Source organism: Enhydra lutris, unplaced genomic scaffold, assembly GCF_002288905.1.
Source record: "Enhydra lutris kenyoni isolate GAN:26980312 unplaced genomic scaffold, ASM228890v2 scaffoldscaffold24, whole genome shotgun sequence".
In the NCBI taxonomy this organism is placed as follows: domain Eukaryota; kingdom Metazoa; phylum Chordata; class Mammalia; order Carnivora; family Mustelidae; genus Enhydra; species Enhydra lutris.
Window position 1 is genome coordinate 29,607,665 of NW_019154108.1, and position 14,753 is coordinate 29,622,417.

The 14,753-nt window shown below is 44.4% G+C and overlaps 1 protein-coding gene across 1 annotated transcript; it reads right to left on the bottom strand.

Annotated features, from left to right (window-relative positions):
- Nucleotides 1-3,209: 3,209 nt before the first annotated feature.
- Nucleotides 3,210-12,902, bottom strand: LOC111150916 (signal recognition particle 9). The gene is made up of 3 exons (XM_022508603.1): nucleotides 12,714-12,902; nucleotides 8,099-8,167; nucleotides 3,210-3,914 (listed from the first exon to the last, which is right to left on the bottom strand). Exons 1-3 carry the CDS (start codon nucleotides 12,783-12,785, stop codon nucleotides 3,795-3,797), a joined length of 261 nt encoding a protein of 86 aa, XP_022364311.1. The 5' UTR covers nucleotides 12,786-12,902; the 3' UTR covers nucleotides 3,210-3,794.
- Between the last annotated feature and the right edge of the window lie 1,851 nt (nucleotides 12,903-14,753).

Here is a 14,753-nt window from a genome sequence, read left to right on the forward strand (position 1 = left end):
GTGTGTGCATCCAGGGCCAAGTGGATGGAGGGCAAAGAGAGAAATGCAATGGGGATTGTTCTACCCTCTTGGAAACAAAGCTGTACGGGAGAGGAAGGGTCCTCTCCCCACGTTTTGGCTCCCACAGGCTCCCAATGCCGATAGTGGATGCTATCACCATGATGGGACTGCTGGGGGTCAAAGTGGTGGCGTGGTAAGAGAACACAAAAGAGCAAAAAACCAAAAGATTTCTACACTTTCTTGGGTGTATTAGAAGTTCCCCTTGTACTCCTTGAGCCAGACTGAGAGGGCTTATGCCTATCTGTACCCCAATACTCACTTCCAGCTTTCCCATGTGCTGAGTTCAGGCTGTGGGATACCGGGGGGGGGGGCTGGGGGAGGGTGGACTCGTCATGGGTTCAGTGGTACTTCAAGCTCTTATCTTCTTCCCTAATCCACCTGCTGTTTCCCTCTGGAGGTCCACATACTCATAGCTGAAGCTGGTAGAAGAGCTGCGGCGGCAAGTGGCTGCTCCACCTTATCTCAAACCAGTCCAACTAGTGCTTTTAAAGTTTATTCTCTCTCCCCACCGTGGGTTGCAAACTCACGACTCTGAAATCCAAGAGCCACACATTCCTCCAACTGAGCCAGCCAAGTACCCCCCAACTAGTGCTTTTAATGTAAAAAAGAGGAATGAAATTATTTTGACTTTCTTCTCACATTACCATACATTTCAACTGCAGTAAAAGGAACATTCTCCCTGTTGTTCCAAGAGAAATAATACTGAATATGATGACAAATTACCACAAGGCCATCTTTGACGAAGATGAATAGGAGGAGTGCAACGAATATAGGGATTTGGCTTTCAGTTTTATTTTCAGTAGGCAGAAAGGATAGGACCTCTTACTGTTCTTGGGCAATTAATTTCATAGTTCCCTCATTTTGAATTTGTTTTAGAATACTTTGAAGACTTTTAGCATCATACAATTGCTAATCTTAGAGTTTCCTAAGGGTAACAGAAGGTTATCAACTTTAAAATGCTGCCAACACTGCGTCTATCAATGACTTAAAGCTGTGGCTGAGAAAGACACTTTATACACACACATGCTTTTTTTTTTTTTTTTTTTTTTGCGAGCACAAGCAACCCATGTGGGACAGGGGTACAGGGAGAGGGAGAGAATCTTAAGCATGGAGCCAAATGCAGGGCTCAATCTGACAACCGAGGTCATGACCTGAGCTGAAATCAAGAGTGGGACACTTAACCAACTGAGCCACTCACGTGCTGCGAGACCTTTTATTTTTAAGACAGAAAGGTGGCAGACTAGGTACCCCAAGAGGTAAGTAGAGAACATATGTAGCCTAAGAGCAATGTTTAATGAACTCTGCGCTCCAAGGAGAGTGGTCCTTAGAAGAACAAAATGAAATTGTTTTAACTGCTAACTACACCTCGCATCTCAATCACTACCGTGACTTCATGTGGGTTACATGAGAGTCAGCAGGGTTTGACCAAACAGATCACAAACACGTTTGTTAAAAATTAACCTGGGTGTGTGTGATTAGGAGGTCTAGAAATACTTCATGAGTAAAAAAAAAAATTGGGAGTATAGAGCACTGCAATTTTCAGAATATATGATGATTTGGGGTTTTGTTATTTATATTTACTTTAAGAAACTTGATACTTACAAATTATCTTAATAATTTTATTTTCTGCAAACAAACAGAAGTTTTAGATTTAAGGATTTCAGTTTCTTCCCACATAAGAACACTCTCTATGGGGACGGTCCTGTTTTGCTCCCCAACTGCCAAAAATGACATTTAATAAAAGATACAGCTCTCAGCAGAAAAAGCAGATGTTATTTCTAAATAATCCTTCAATTAAAATTATGAAATAAGCTTTAAGAGCCACGTACACCTATTCCCCTGAAAAAAATACAATTACTACTGCTAGCAGCTACTATTTATTGACCTAGATAGGCTCTACCATTTGATTCTCAAGTCCTAGAAGTACTGTTGTCAGCCCAATTTCCAGAGAAGGAAATGGGCTCAGAGAAGTATCCAAAGACCACGGAGTCAGGAAGTAGCACAGCCAATACTGTAACACAGGCTATCTGCCTTTCGCCCTCTGCTATAAGTTGTAAGTTGTAAGGACCTGAGGAATCCCAATCCCAGTCTCACCCTTCCAGGTTATTTTTATAAAGTAGTGTTAATAAGTAGAAGGCGTAAATGAAAAAGAAAAAGGCCAAAAATCCTCCAGTGATCCCACTGATTCAGGGGCGGGGGGTGGGGACACAACCCCAAACCCCAAATACCCTTTACTATTCGATGTTACTCCTCTTAATGAAGAAAACAACCTTGCCATCAACATACATCTTCAGAGAAAGCCATGTAATAAAAAGTACAAACAAACAAAACAACAAACAAAATTTACTTACAGCATCATCAGGCTCATTTTAGACTAAATGAATACAGTATATTCTTGAGAACTTAAAAACTTCAACAGAAACAATATATTCATATAATATTTTACTTAATTCTCTGAAACATGCAAAAATTCATATGGCTAATGGAATTTTCCACATTAAAATGCTGCTCAACATGACAAATTCCTAACAAAAAAATACTGTAATGTAGGAAGCAACATGTGAACATTTAGATGGTAAAATTAAGGTTATGATACGATAAATATCAAATAATATCCTTCTGGCCTAATGGAAAACATAACAGCTATGACAGTCAGGCTTTACACCTTGGTTAAATACAGAGAGAAACGAGTGGGGGTGGGGTGGGGGCAGGCACAGACACATGCAAAGATTTAACAGTTTGAAAAATCTTTAGCCCTTCCAGGAAAATGTAGATGGGAAATCTGTGACAAATACTTGTGTAATACATTGTTTTCAGTCCACTAGTGATCACTCTGTTCATGCACTTAAAATAACTGCAGTTGTTTCCGAGCACTGAAAACTAGATTCAAAGCAAGTGTCTGCTCCACAAGCTAAGGATATTACAAATCCCTTATATTCAAAAACACAGTTCAAATTTGTAAAGTGTTAGGTAAGGAAAGCATTATCTGTTTCCATGATTACTTTTTATTTTATTTTTTTAAGATTTTATTTATTTATTTGACAGAGATCACAAGTAGGCAGAGAGGCAGGCAGAGAGAGGAAGGGAAGCAGGCTCCCCACCGAGCAGAGGCCTGATGCAGCCAGATCCCAGGGCCCTGGGATCAAGACGGGAGCTGAAGGCAGAGGCTTTAACCCACTGAGCCACCCAGGCGCCCTCCATGATCACTTTCAGACAGAACAGAGACTACACACTGTATCATACAGAGTCTATGGTATGCTGCTGTGCACAGATTAATTCCAGTTTCCATATTTTGTTTATAGGTTATCAACAGCACAGATTTCAGCACAGAAATATATCAATCTGGCAAAATAGTTACATTTAATTTTCTTTCAAAGACAGATTAACCAAATTTAAGGAAGAACTGCCTTTCACTGGTATCTCATTTTCAAATTACTGATACAAATTTACCAGAGAATAATTACGTATTTTGTCCCACATCAACCTGCAAAAGGTTTCCCAACATAGATGTATTTGTTCAGTTTCCAAAAATAAATAAAAGTTTCCTACCTGAAAGCATTTACATTCCTAGCTCTCTAAAGTAAACATTAAAAAAAAAAAAAAGTACAAAAAAAATCATCTCCCCATTTCTGAAGAGCCCACTTAGTTACATAAAGTATTCCCTTTCCAATACTTTTTCAGATTCAAAAGAGATTTACTTCCTAAGAACATGACAGATCTTCATTTCAAACCATTCAGTCCGTTTCCATGGCAACACTGCGGGATTCCTTGGCTACCATAAGTCGCATTAGTTGACTGTGGAATTTCTCAATCTTCTTTACGTCTTGGGCTTGGTCTGTTCTATACACCAAACACTGTCAGAAATTTTAAAAGTACACATTAACTACGCAAAACTAGATTATCAACAACATAGCAAATGTAGGATTGGGTACAAATAGGAATCTTTCCTCATACTAAGGCAGTTAAGGTTTCTAAGCCCCTGACAATTCATTCCTTTAGTATCTTTTAGTATTTCCAACTCCACTGCCATAAGCAAAAAACTAAATGAACTCTAACTGAAGCTCCTCAAAAATGACCAATTACGTAACATGCTAAATCCTGCTGTGGGGTCTGATGAGAACTGCAGGCTAGGAATCAGATTATTTTCTCCCTGGGATCTGGTCATGACTAACTGAGTTATACTGGGAAAAGCACAGCAATATTAGGACTTGTTTCCCTACTTGTGAAATTGGGAGATGGGGAGGCAATAGTAATGATAATTTAAGGAAAAAAAAATCCACCATCCCTTGCTCACAGCTGGTCATGGTCTAAATTAAACCAGATAAATCTGTCCAGCTTTGATTTTTTGAAGGTATTCCCAATTTTTAATCCAAACCAAATTCTTCCTTGCTCTAAGTTAAATACTTGCTTAAGATCTGCCTGTGGTTTGTCAAAAACCATTTGTTCTAGAGTCTTCAAAAATATCAAATTTAAGCTGCAATTTTCCCCCTTATTTTGTATTAAAAGGTCCATTTTTCTTTAGCCCATCTTAAGGGTTCACATGAGTCTTAAAGAAACGAATGATTCTGCAATAATATTCATCAGCTTAGGGTGCCTTGGGTGGCTAGCTGTTCAGCAACTCCCTTCGGCTCAGGTCATGATCCTGGAGTCCCTGGATCGAACTCTGAACCAACCCCCAAGTCGGAACCCCTGCCAAGTCGGGCTCCCTGCTGAGTAGGGAGTCTGCTTCTCCCTCTGGCCCTCCCTCCTCTCTCAGGCTTGCTCTCTCTCTCTCTCTCTCTCTCAGATACATAAATAAATAAAATCTTAAAAAAAAAAATTCATGAACTCAAGTAACCTATAGTTCAATCTTATCATCCCCGACTGGTCTGAGTTGAATTAGCTTTTATTTATTTATTTTTTTAAAAAAGATTTATTTATTTATTTGACAGACAGAGATTGCAAGTAGGCAGAGAGGGGTGGGGGGAAGCAGGCTCCCCACCGAGGAGAGAGCCCGATGCGGGGCCCGACCCCAGGACCCTGGGATCATGACCTGAGCTGAAGGCAGAGGTCTTAACCCACTGAGACACCCAGGCGCCCCTTGATTTAGCTTTTTATTTATTTATTTATTTATTTATTTATTTATTTATTTGACAGACAGAGATCACAAGTAGGCAGAGAGGCAGGCAGAGAGGGAGAGGAAGGGAAGCAGGCGCCCTGCTGAGCAAAGAGCCCGATGCAGGGCTCGATCCCAGGACCCTGGGATCATGACCCGAGTCGAAGGCAGCGGCTTTAACCCACTGAGCCACCCAGGCGCCCCTTGATTTAGCTTTTAAAAGGCACTCACTTAAAACTGTTATCCACATACTGTAGAAATTTGTGTAACAATCTTATAGAGAGGCCATAATAATCTCCAACATTCCAATTTCGGTATATGTGCTGTGGGAGAATCTATCTACCTTGTCACTATGGTTTGACAGAAAAGATCTCAAAGTCCTAGAAAATATTATAAATCAGTCGTGGGATCAGAAAAAAATGAAGCATAAATGGGATTATAAAAAAGTCAAAGACACAGTGATAATAATAAATGTAGCCTAAGACTGAGTTTCTGAAGGAAGTAGTAACTATTAAGATGAACTGGCAAGGGAAGTGCACACACTTTTTAAGAGAGTCATTAGGAAACAGATTTTTTTCTGTCAGAGTTGAGTCAGATATTTAATATTTAGGAGAATGGATGTGGTTGTGTCTTTGGCCCCTTCCAAACATGGACTAATTCTCAGTAGTTTTAAGAAAGAACACAGAAGGCATTTTTCATATTTCGATCTTATCACAGGAATCATCAGTGTGACATAAAGTTCCTACCAATACTGGCATCCATGTATCCTTAATTATGTTTAATCATTACTGGAGGCAAAAAGTCATCATTTTGAGTTAAAGCCTTTTGTATTAAAATCAGTTCTGCATTTTTTCCTAACTTAAAAATAGGACACGCCAACCTGTCTTCAGCAGATAAACCTCCCCACTCTGTGCCCATCACAACGGAGACGATGGAGACGATCATCAGTGTGAACATCCCAGACTCAAGTGCACGCGTGGATGTACTGGGAGGCAAGCACTAATGCTAGGTACCTTCCCGTGTGGGGTTTATGTCCCACCCCCTGATCAGGGGAGCAGGCCACCACTACGCACTTTACAGATAAGGAAACGGAGCCCCAGAAAGCCGAACTTTGGTCTGAACTTTTCCAAGGCTGAGACACTGGTAAATGGCTAAACTCCGATTCCAATCTCTTGACTCTAAGTATAGCACACGACACCATTTTTCACGTTTTCAGTTACTTCCAACTTAACTGGTGCCTGGAAGACACGGTAATCGTTAAAAGTCTGAATTCACGCAACCTCACAACAGAACCTTGAACGCAAATATATAAAAAGCTAATATATGAGCAAAGACAAGAAGTCACTCTGAAATTTTTTAAAGAATTAATCTAAGTAACCTCCGGGTCCGGATACCATGCTAGTCACTGGACATCTGGTAAGAACTTTACTGCTCTCTACTGTCATGAAGCTCACAATCTGCTAAGAAGACAAATATGATAAAACAATTGTGATACAGCACAAAAAGAGCCAAAAAGAAAAGCAAGAGAGGAAGCATTCCTTTAGCTGGGTTTTGAAAGATAAGCACCCATCTCACCACACTGGGGTGGCAGTGGATTCAATGCCGCAAAGATGGGAAGAGGACACTCAGAGGCACAGAGGCCTAAGACAGCCCGCCCCGTCACAGGAGCCCCGCAGTAACGGAGGAAAGGCAGAGGATGGAGGGCATGTGAGGTTGCAGTCACACTAGCAGTGACAAGGAGCCACTAAGGTTTTAAGCAGGGTCTAATGACCAAACCTGCTTTTTAGAAATCTCTCCAGACAACTAAAGGGTGAACTGGAAGCAGGGACACATTTGGGAGATAGGTCTAGCCGGTCAGCCAAGTGAGGATGACACCCTAAACTCACAGGAGGCACAGTGGAGACGGAGTGCTCGTGATAGGAAATGAGACCAGGGTGCTTGAGTCGGCAATTCCCAAGTGCCTGGGAGAGCACACGGAGCATGTCAGAGGATCGAAGACAAGCTCTTCACGTGAGGGGCCAGTGGACGTGAGAACGGGAAACGGAGGACTCTATCGCACTAGCAAACAGGAGGTGGCAGTTTCAGAAGTGATGAGGAGTTCCATCCTGGACAGGCTAATTCTGAGGCGCATGGAGGAAAGGACGCTGAACAGAGAGCTAGTCAGGAAGTCAAAAGAAAAATGTGACCTACATGTACAAATGTGGAGACAGGTTTTGTCTCCAGACTGCAGCAGTCCTGGGCACTGTGGCTGAATGGACTGCTCCAAAAGCAGTACGAAAAGCTGACCCAGGACAGAATTCTGGAGAAACCAGTATTTATTAGCAAAGAGCACGAAGACAAGCACAGAAAAAGAAAAAGAAGATAAAACAGAGCCACAGATGCCACAGTAATTTCCCCCAGAGTGGTTTTATGTATGAGAAGCAGCCAGGAGGTCCAGTAAGATGCAGACTGCTGAGACCATTAGGTTTGGAAGCGCGGGGCTGCTGCTGGGCTGGCCGCGAGACTCGTTCAGCGGACGACTGCCGCCGTGTGGCGATCAGGCGGCAGAGGGTCCCGGAAGTAACGGGGTGTGCGGAAGGGACAAGACTGAGCAGGGTGGGAAGGAGGGAGGCAACTATGAAGCCTGTATCATGTGTTCAAACACCATTTCCTTCCCATACACTCATAAGGAGACCTCTATCCCCTCATACCCAGTTTAAGTTTTAGTCTGTACACTCCTTTTGCTTCAGGTCTGAAGTAATTACTAAATGACACTTGACGTACTACATTATTTTCCCAAGAGTCTATAAAAGTAGCTTCGAGAATGAGATTTCTGACTTTGGAATGAAATGCAAAATAAGCATCCTAATGGGCAATCTGCATAAATTCTATGTAAACAATTTCAAACACATGATTAACTCAAACGAATCTGGAAATATGCAACAAATAAAAATGTATACTTACAACTAAATCATCTGTTACTTTAATACACAAACTCCCATCAGAATGCCTATATTTGAGAACCACACGGGCCTGAAATAAAAATACACATTTAGAAACAGTGAAGTCAGAAGACATTTCTCATAAATAATTAATCTTCAGGTATGCTAGAGAGGATCCCTCTAGAATAGCCAAAACATCTACATACATCTTTACTTCAAATATTATTATTGAAATGAGGTAGAAAATAGTATTTTAGTTCCTTCCTATTGCTATAATTCATTTTTTAAAAAGACTTACTAAAAAGTTCAATATTTATTTGTAGTCAGTTTGAAGAGATATACTGAAAATTCCCAAAACACACCCACATTCAGGGAATATCCAAGAGACTCTTAAGGTGGTTTGGCATTAAGAATATACAGATCTCAGGGCACCTGGGTGGCTCAGTCAGTTAAGCATCCGACTCTTGATTTTGGCTCAGACCATGATCTCAGGGTTGTGAGACTAAGCCCCATGTTGGGCTCCGTGCTGGGAATGGAGCCTGCTTGGGATTCTCTCTCTCCCTCTGCCCACCCCCGACACAAATATACAGCTCTTCCTCAACTCATGATGGGGTTATTCCCCCAAAAAACCCACTGCCAGCTCAGTGGGTAGAGCATCTGATTCTGGATCTTGGGGTTGTGGGTTCAAGCCCTTCACTGGGTGTAGAAATTACTTTGTGGGGGCGCCTGGGTGGCTCAGTGGGTTAAGCCTCTGCCTTCGGCTCAGGTCATGATCTCAGGGTCCTGGAATCGAGCCCTACATCGGGCTCTCTGCTCGGCGGGGAGCCTGCTTCCCCCTCTCTCTCTGTCTGCCTCTCTGCCTACTTGTGATCTTTCTCTCTGTCAAATAAATACATAAAATCTTAAAAAAGAAAAAAAAAAAAGAAAAAAGAAATTACTTTGTGGCCCAAGAAAAGATCAGAATTCAAATTCATAGTACAATTTCAACTGAATTTATATTGCTTTTGCAGTACCAAAATTCATTGTAAGTTGGGGACCATCTATATACTGAAGGGGATCACAACATGCTTCCTCAAAACATGTCACTTTGGCATAAGGACTGTTCTGAGCAGAGAATAATCAGCTCTCTGCCCTTTCTGGCTAAAGAACAGGACATAAACTAACTTTCGTAAAGCTGACATAAAATTTCTAGTAGTAAAGGTGCTCCTTTCTCCCTTCCTGGGAAAAGGAGGACTCTTATCTGCAAAACAATCTCTACTAATCACCTTCCCCTCCACAGTATCTCCAAATCCCCCGTCCTTAGTCCACCCTCTCTCCCATACTCCATCAGCATTGCGGATCACGGTATACAGGCCCCAATTCTAACTACCTCCTCAAGTCAAATGCTTTGTAAACTCTGTGCACACTGCATACATGTGTTGAGTTTTCTTTCTTGTTACTCTGTCTCTTGTCAATTTAATTTGCAGGGCCCCAGCTATGAAATCTAAGAGGGTAAAAGAACAGTTTTTCCTTCCCTACAATATCAACCCAGCCACGGAAGAATGAAAGGAAAAGTAGGAGGAAAAACAGCAGACTACACTATGCAAGTCCAAATCTGTGTGGCAGGAAGTACGGTAGTCACAGTTCACGCTGTCCCCTCCCTGTGGCTCTCAGGAGGTAGAATCGGACTCAAGCATTCAGTGAAATCACGGCACCACACAATGCATTAGGACAGAAAAACAGAATTCTGTCCTGGAAAGAAGTCTCCATCAACAACTTTTCCAAAAACAATTCCTATACTGAACACCATGCTACATAACACCTTCCATTGTTCGGCATTCCACAGTTAGGGAGCCAAGAAAATGATTTATCTAGAAGAGAACATCTCCCAGTAGGATTTACCACTTCTGGGAACATTAATTTTATTTTTTTAAATGATGGATTCAAAATAGTGTAGTGCGGCAGAGTCCGTTTTTTGCTGACCTACAAAAATAACCAGCTGTTTCAAAAGATGTGAAGTATTGAAAAGCCAAAACAGGAACATAATTTTAAAATGGTCACAATGTAGAACCAGAAGCCTCAAGACAATTCTGGAAACTAAAGAAAAAGGGCTTATGAAGAGCTGTACCCTCCAGCTTTCCCCATTATGTCTCTGCTCCCCTGGGATTGGGGGTGTGGAGGGGGGCACCAGTCGGAGATTTGTTTTGGTGAAGGAGAAAAGGGAACTCAGAAAGCACTTACATAAATTACAGCTAGATTATCTTTAGACACCAGATTCTATATATTGGGTTATTTAATTCTACATGTTTAAAAAAATTCAGTTCTCCAGAAACCAACAGAAACTTTAAAATGTGCTAATTAACCATGGGGGTGCCTGGGTGGCTCAGTTGACTAAGCTTCTGACTTCCCTTCCACTCAGGTCAGATCTCAGGGTTTTGGGATGGAGCCTGCCTAAGGCTCCCTGCTCAGTGGGGAGTCTGCTTCTACCTCTGCCTCCCTCCACTTGTGCTCTCACTCACTCCCTCTCTCGAATAAATAAATAAAATCTTTAAAAGCATGACAACTATGTAAACTCTTCAGTCTCGGTTGAAAGAATAATGGCTGGCTTCATGAGGGGAAGTGGGAGTTAAGAGCTCTAGAACACTGTAAGAGAGTCTATTTTGTAACTGAGGGGGCACCTATGTCATCCGATGCCACAAAAGGAGAAAAAGCAATCAAGATTCTTGCTCTCTTAGGAACTCTGAATTCCATCAACCAAAATAACCAAGCACAAGACAGCATGAATGAAGTCCTTTTATAGAGGCATACACAGGTAAAATGCTAAAAGAGAAAACAAGTAATTATAACTGGGGGAAGGGGAAGTGTAAAAAGGCTTGCTAAAGATGGCTTTGTCAATGCACGCTTTTTTCTTTTAGGGAAAAGGGTAGGAGAGAAGCTGAAGGAGCAGTGTGAATGAAGATCTAAATTCTGTAACTTCAGGAGACTAGAACAGACGATGGTGGGTATGGTGGGAAGACAAAGCCAGAAAGATTGGAGAGGGTCAGACTGTGGACTGGGAGTCTGGATTTTACCTGGCAATCAACGAAAAGCCAGTATTTAAGTAGGAAACTGAGAGAATTCCATTTTTGTTTCAGAGAGGTGTGGCATGAGTAAAAGAGGGATTAAAAAGGCAGAAAGACTGAGAGGTTATCACATGGTCCAGCAGGAACACCATCTCCAGTGAGAGCAATGCAAGAGAGAACAATAAAAGGTGACAGGTGTACTGGGCAGGCTCAGAGGGTGGGAGAGAGGATAGAAAATTCTCCAAAACGGATTCCGAGGAGTCTTGACAAAAGTCCTCTTCTTTAGTTCTAGCAGAGACAGCACAGACTTGGCGTTTAGAGAACGGGGTTCAAATTCTAGCTTCATCTCTTGGAGACCAGGCAATCCGTGTAAAGTATCAAAGACTATTTATTCATTTGCCTCAAGGGATTATTTTGACTGTTCACATGAATCATACACCTGAGGATACGTAGTGTAGAATGTCACATAGAAGGCACTCCACAAAACTGTTAGTCAAGCGCCCCTCACCTATAAAAAAATCAGAGTTGAAAACCAGTAGAAGTTTTCAGGCCCTGGACTTTTCTGTGGGGTGAAGAGAGGAAAAGCTCTCTCCTGATCCTGCGTATTCTAGACCAGCTCTGTTCACGGCAATATGCTGTCATTACTATCTTGTGTTCATTTCCCTATTAAATTTAACTAATTAAAATACGACTACTCTTGACGTGAACTTCTATACTCTTTACTATGTTTTCAGATATTTTGTGTACCATGTGGGTACCTCTGGACAAAAATCCTGTATTGTTCTCACAGTACACTGCACGGAGAAACAAATGTCCCAGAACACACAGGACGTCAACCAAATGGAGGAGCTAGAAATCCTGTCATACACAAAACACTCGATTTCAAAAATACCTAACTCATGTCATCACCTATTATGTTACTGTAAAGAACAGACAAACACTGTTTCACAGCTTCTTGTTAGGTATCTAAGTCTAAAAACCTACTGAGACTTTTAATTAACAAGGAGCGATTTAAACAGTCTCTGGATAGAACAACAAAATTAATAGAAACTCGGGAGGAAGAAAAATCAAGACCTAAATGCTCCAGTTCCCGTCATGGGGCCCTCTTTGCTCTTTAATAAGGAGCTAACCTCTGGCATCTACTCACCGTAATTTTTGTGGGGACCACGAATGAGCCCCCTAAACTGTCCGCCAACATTTTACGTTTTAAGAGTATTCTCCCGAGAAAAGGGTGCAAGCCTTCTCATACACGCCGCAGCGGGACGGGAAAAGGGCACCGAGACCACCGAGGGTCAGGAAGCCGCAGCCGCAGGGGGAGGAGCCCTGCCCTTAGAGACACGTAAACCTACCGCGGCCACAGGACTTGGGGACGTGGAAGGCAGAGCAGGGCCGCTTGGGGGCCGGCATGACCCGGCTTCCGGGACTCGTCCGGCCGCTCCTCCGGGAGGAGGCAGTGGGAGCCACGACACCTGGTAGGGTCTGTCTCCGCTCATACCCAGCACCTCCCGGCGGGGCTGGAGAAGCTCCGCAGGCCGCGCGGACCGTAGGGATGACATCCTGACCCGGGGCCGATGCAGCGGCCCCGCGGGGATTTACCTTCATAGGGTCGGCGAGGTAGAGTTTCTCGGCCGCGCGACTGAACTCCTCCCAGGTCTGGTACTGCGGCATTGTGGCTCCGCAGCGGAGAGTGAGGGGACGAGGCCGGGGACCGCAGGCGTCGCGACCCAGCCCACCTACCACCTACTTCTGACGGCCAGAGACTGGTGCGGGGGGCCTAGCGGCCCGAAGATGGCGGCACCGCCTCGCACCAACGCCTCGTCCCATTGGACGTCCCGGCCCGCCCTCGCCCAATGGGAAGGAGAGATGCTGCAAGGGGGGGCGGAGCCCCGAGCGAGCGGCTCTGGGAGCTCGCAGGGAGAAGTCAAGAGCAGGGAGACAGGTGCGATATTGCCACAGTGCCCCCTTCAGGACTGGAGGAGTGAGTCGACGCTGTTGGCCCGGGGGTCCTCCCAGAGAGACTGATGCAAGGCCTGAGTCTCAGGAAGCAGCGGCTGGGTGGGAGGTGCTGGAGACGCAACCCCGGAGCCGGGAGGTTCCAGCTGACACGCCCGCAGCCTACCAAAGCGGGGCGGAGGGGACAGAAACCCAAGGACGCCACCGGAAAGTGTGTGCGATGGACATTTATGTCGGTTCGCGGGACCCCATGGGAAGCCTTTGGGTCCGGGGGCGCAAGCCTAGTGTCGAGGGTCGCAGCGGATGTTCCGCGGAAGGGCGGGGACGGAGAGGCCCCTTCCAGGTCTCAGGGGTACGCTGTGGGTTGGTGTTTAGGGCATGGGGAAGAGGTCCCATAATTAACTGTGCAGGGGTCAGAAATTTTAACTTGGCTCTCCAGGCACTGCGGTGACATGGAAGGGTATCTGGCTTTAATCACCTTTATTTAGGTATATTTTACGTACAATGAAACACACTGGTTTTAAACGTACAGCCTGATGCATTTTGACAAGCATGTGTGTAGACCCAGCAGTCACATACCAGTATGCCCAATGCCAAAAAGTTCCCTTATGCTACTTTATATTTAATCGCCCCCCGGCCCACCCCTGACCCTGGATGATCACCCATCTGCTTTCTGCAACTCTAGAGTCCTGTCCACTGCCTTTAACGGGACTGAAGGGAAATAGTGCAAACCCAAAGGTAGGGGAGGCCCCTTAATGTGCTGGTGCCTAGTTACAGGCATAGGAATTGTGGATCTGAGTTAGGGCACTCACCTGGGACTGGAGAGGAGCTTACAGATTAGGGATGGAACTGGTGAGTCCCGTGGGGTACGTAGGAGAGAGTGGAGGGATGCCCAAGCCTGGTGGCAGTTTGTGGTGCCACTGATGAGGGCACAGGGCAAAGAAAAGGGAACAGCCTCGAGGGAGGCTGGGGAAGACCGTGCGGGTGGAGCCGTCTGTCTCTATGGGAAACTCCAGCAGTGGTCAGACATAGGAGTCATCAGCAGATAGGGAGGGCATCATGGAGCCTTCCTCCAGGGAGGAGGAGACTAACACAAGCCCCGGGAACAGCCACAAGAACAAGGGTGAGAGAGAGGCAGACAGAAGTTATCAGAGGGATAAAAGGAGGGCAGGAGGGTCTGCGATGAGAGGGGAGGAGCAGGTTCCAAGGAGGAACTGTCAGTGATCTCAGGGGGCAGAGAGATGGGTATACAATTACAAAGAACTGAAAGGAGTCAGTAGATTGTGGTCGTTGGTGACCTGGGCCAGAAGAGCCCCACAGTTGGACTGGGATCTGGGTAGAACTGATGAAAAGAAGCAGGAGGGGCAGAAAAGCAGAGCCAGTTGCTTTATACTCTTCTTGATAGAGCTCAGCCGGAAACAGAAGAGATCAGAACACGGCCTGAAGACAATGGTGAAGCATGAGTATTCTTTTTCTTTTTTTTCTGTAGGCTCCCCAGCCAGTGTAGAGCCCAGCAAGGGGCTTGAACTCACAAGCCTGAGGTTGAGACCTGAACTGAGATCAAAAGTCAGATGCTTACCCGACTGAGCCACCCAGGTGCCGCGAAAGAGAGTTTTTATTTATTTTTTTTATTTGACAGACAAAGATCACAAGTAGGCAGAGAGACAGGCAGAGAGAGAGGAG

Coding starts and splice junctions, on each gene's coding strand:
- LOC111150916 (XM_022508603.1), bottom strand. CDS start 12,785: ATGCCGCAGTACCAGACCTGGGAGGAGTTCAGTCGCGCGGCCGAGAAA. Junction 8,168..12,713: donor ACCTCGCCGACCCTATGAAG/GTAAATCCCCGC, acceptor TTTTTATTTCAG/GCCCGTGTGGTTCTCAAATA. Junction 3,915..8,098: donor AAGTAACAGATGATTTAGTT/GTAAGTATACAT, acceptor AATTTCTGACAG/TGTTTGGTGTATAGAACAGA.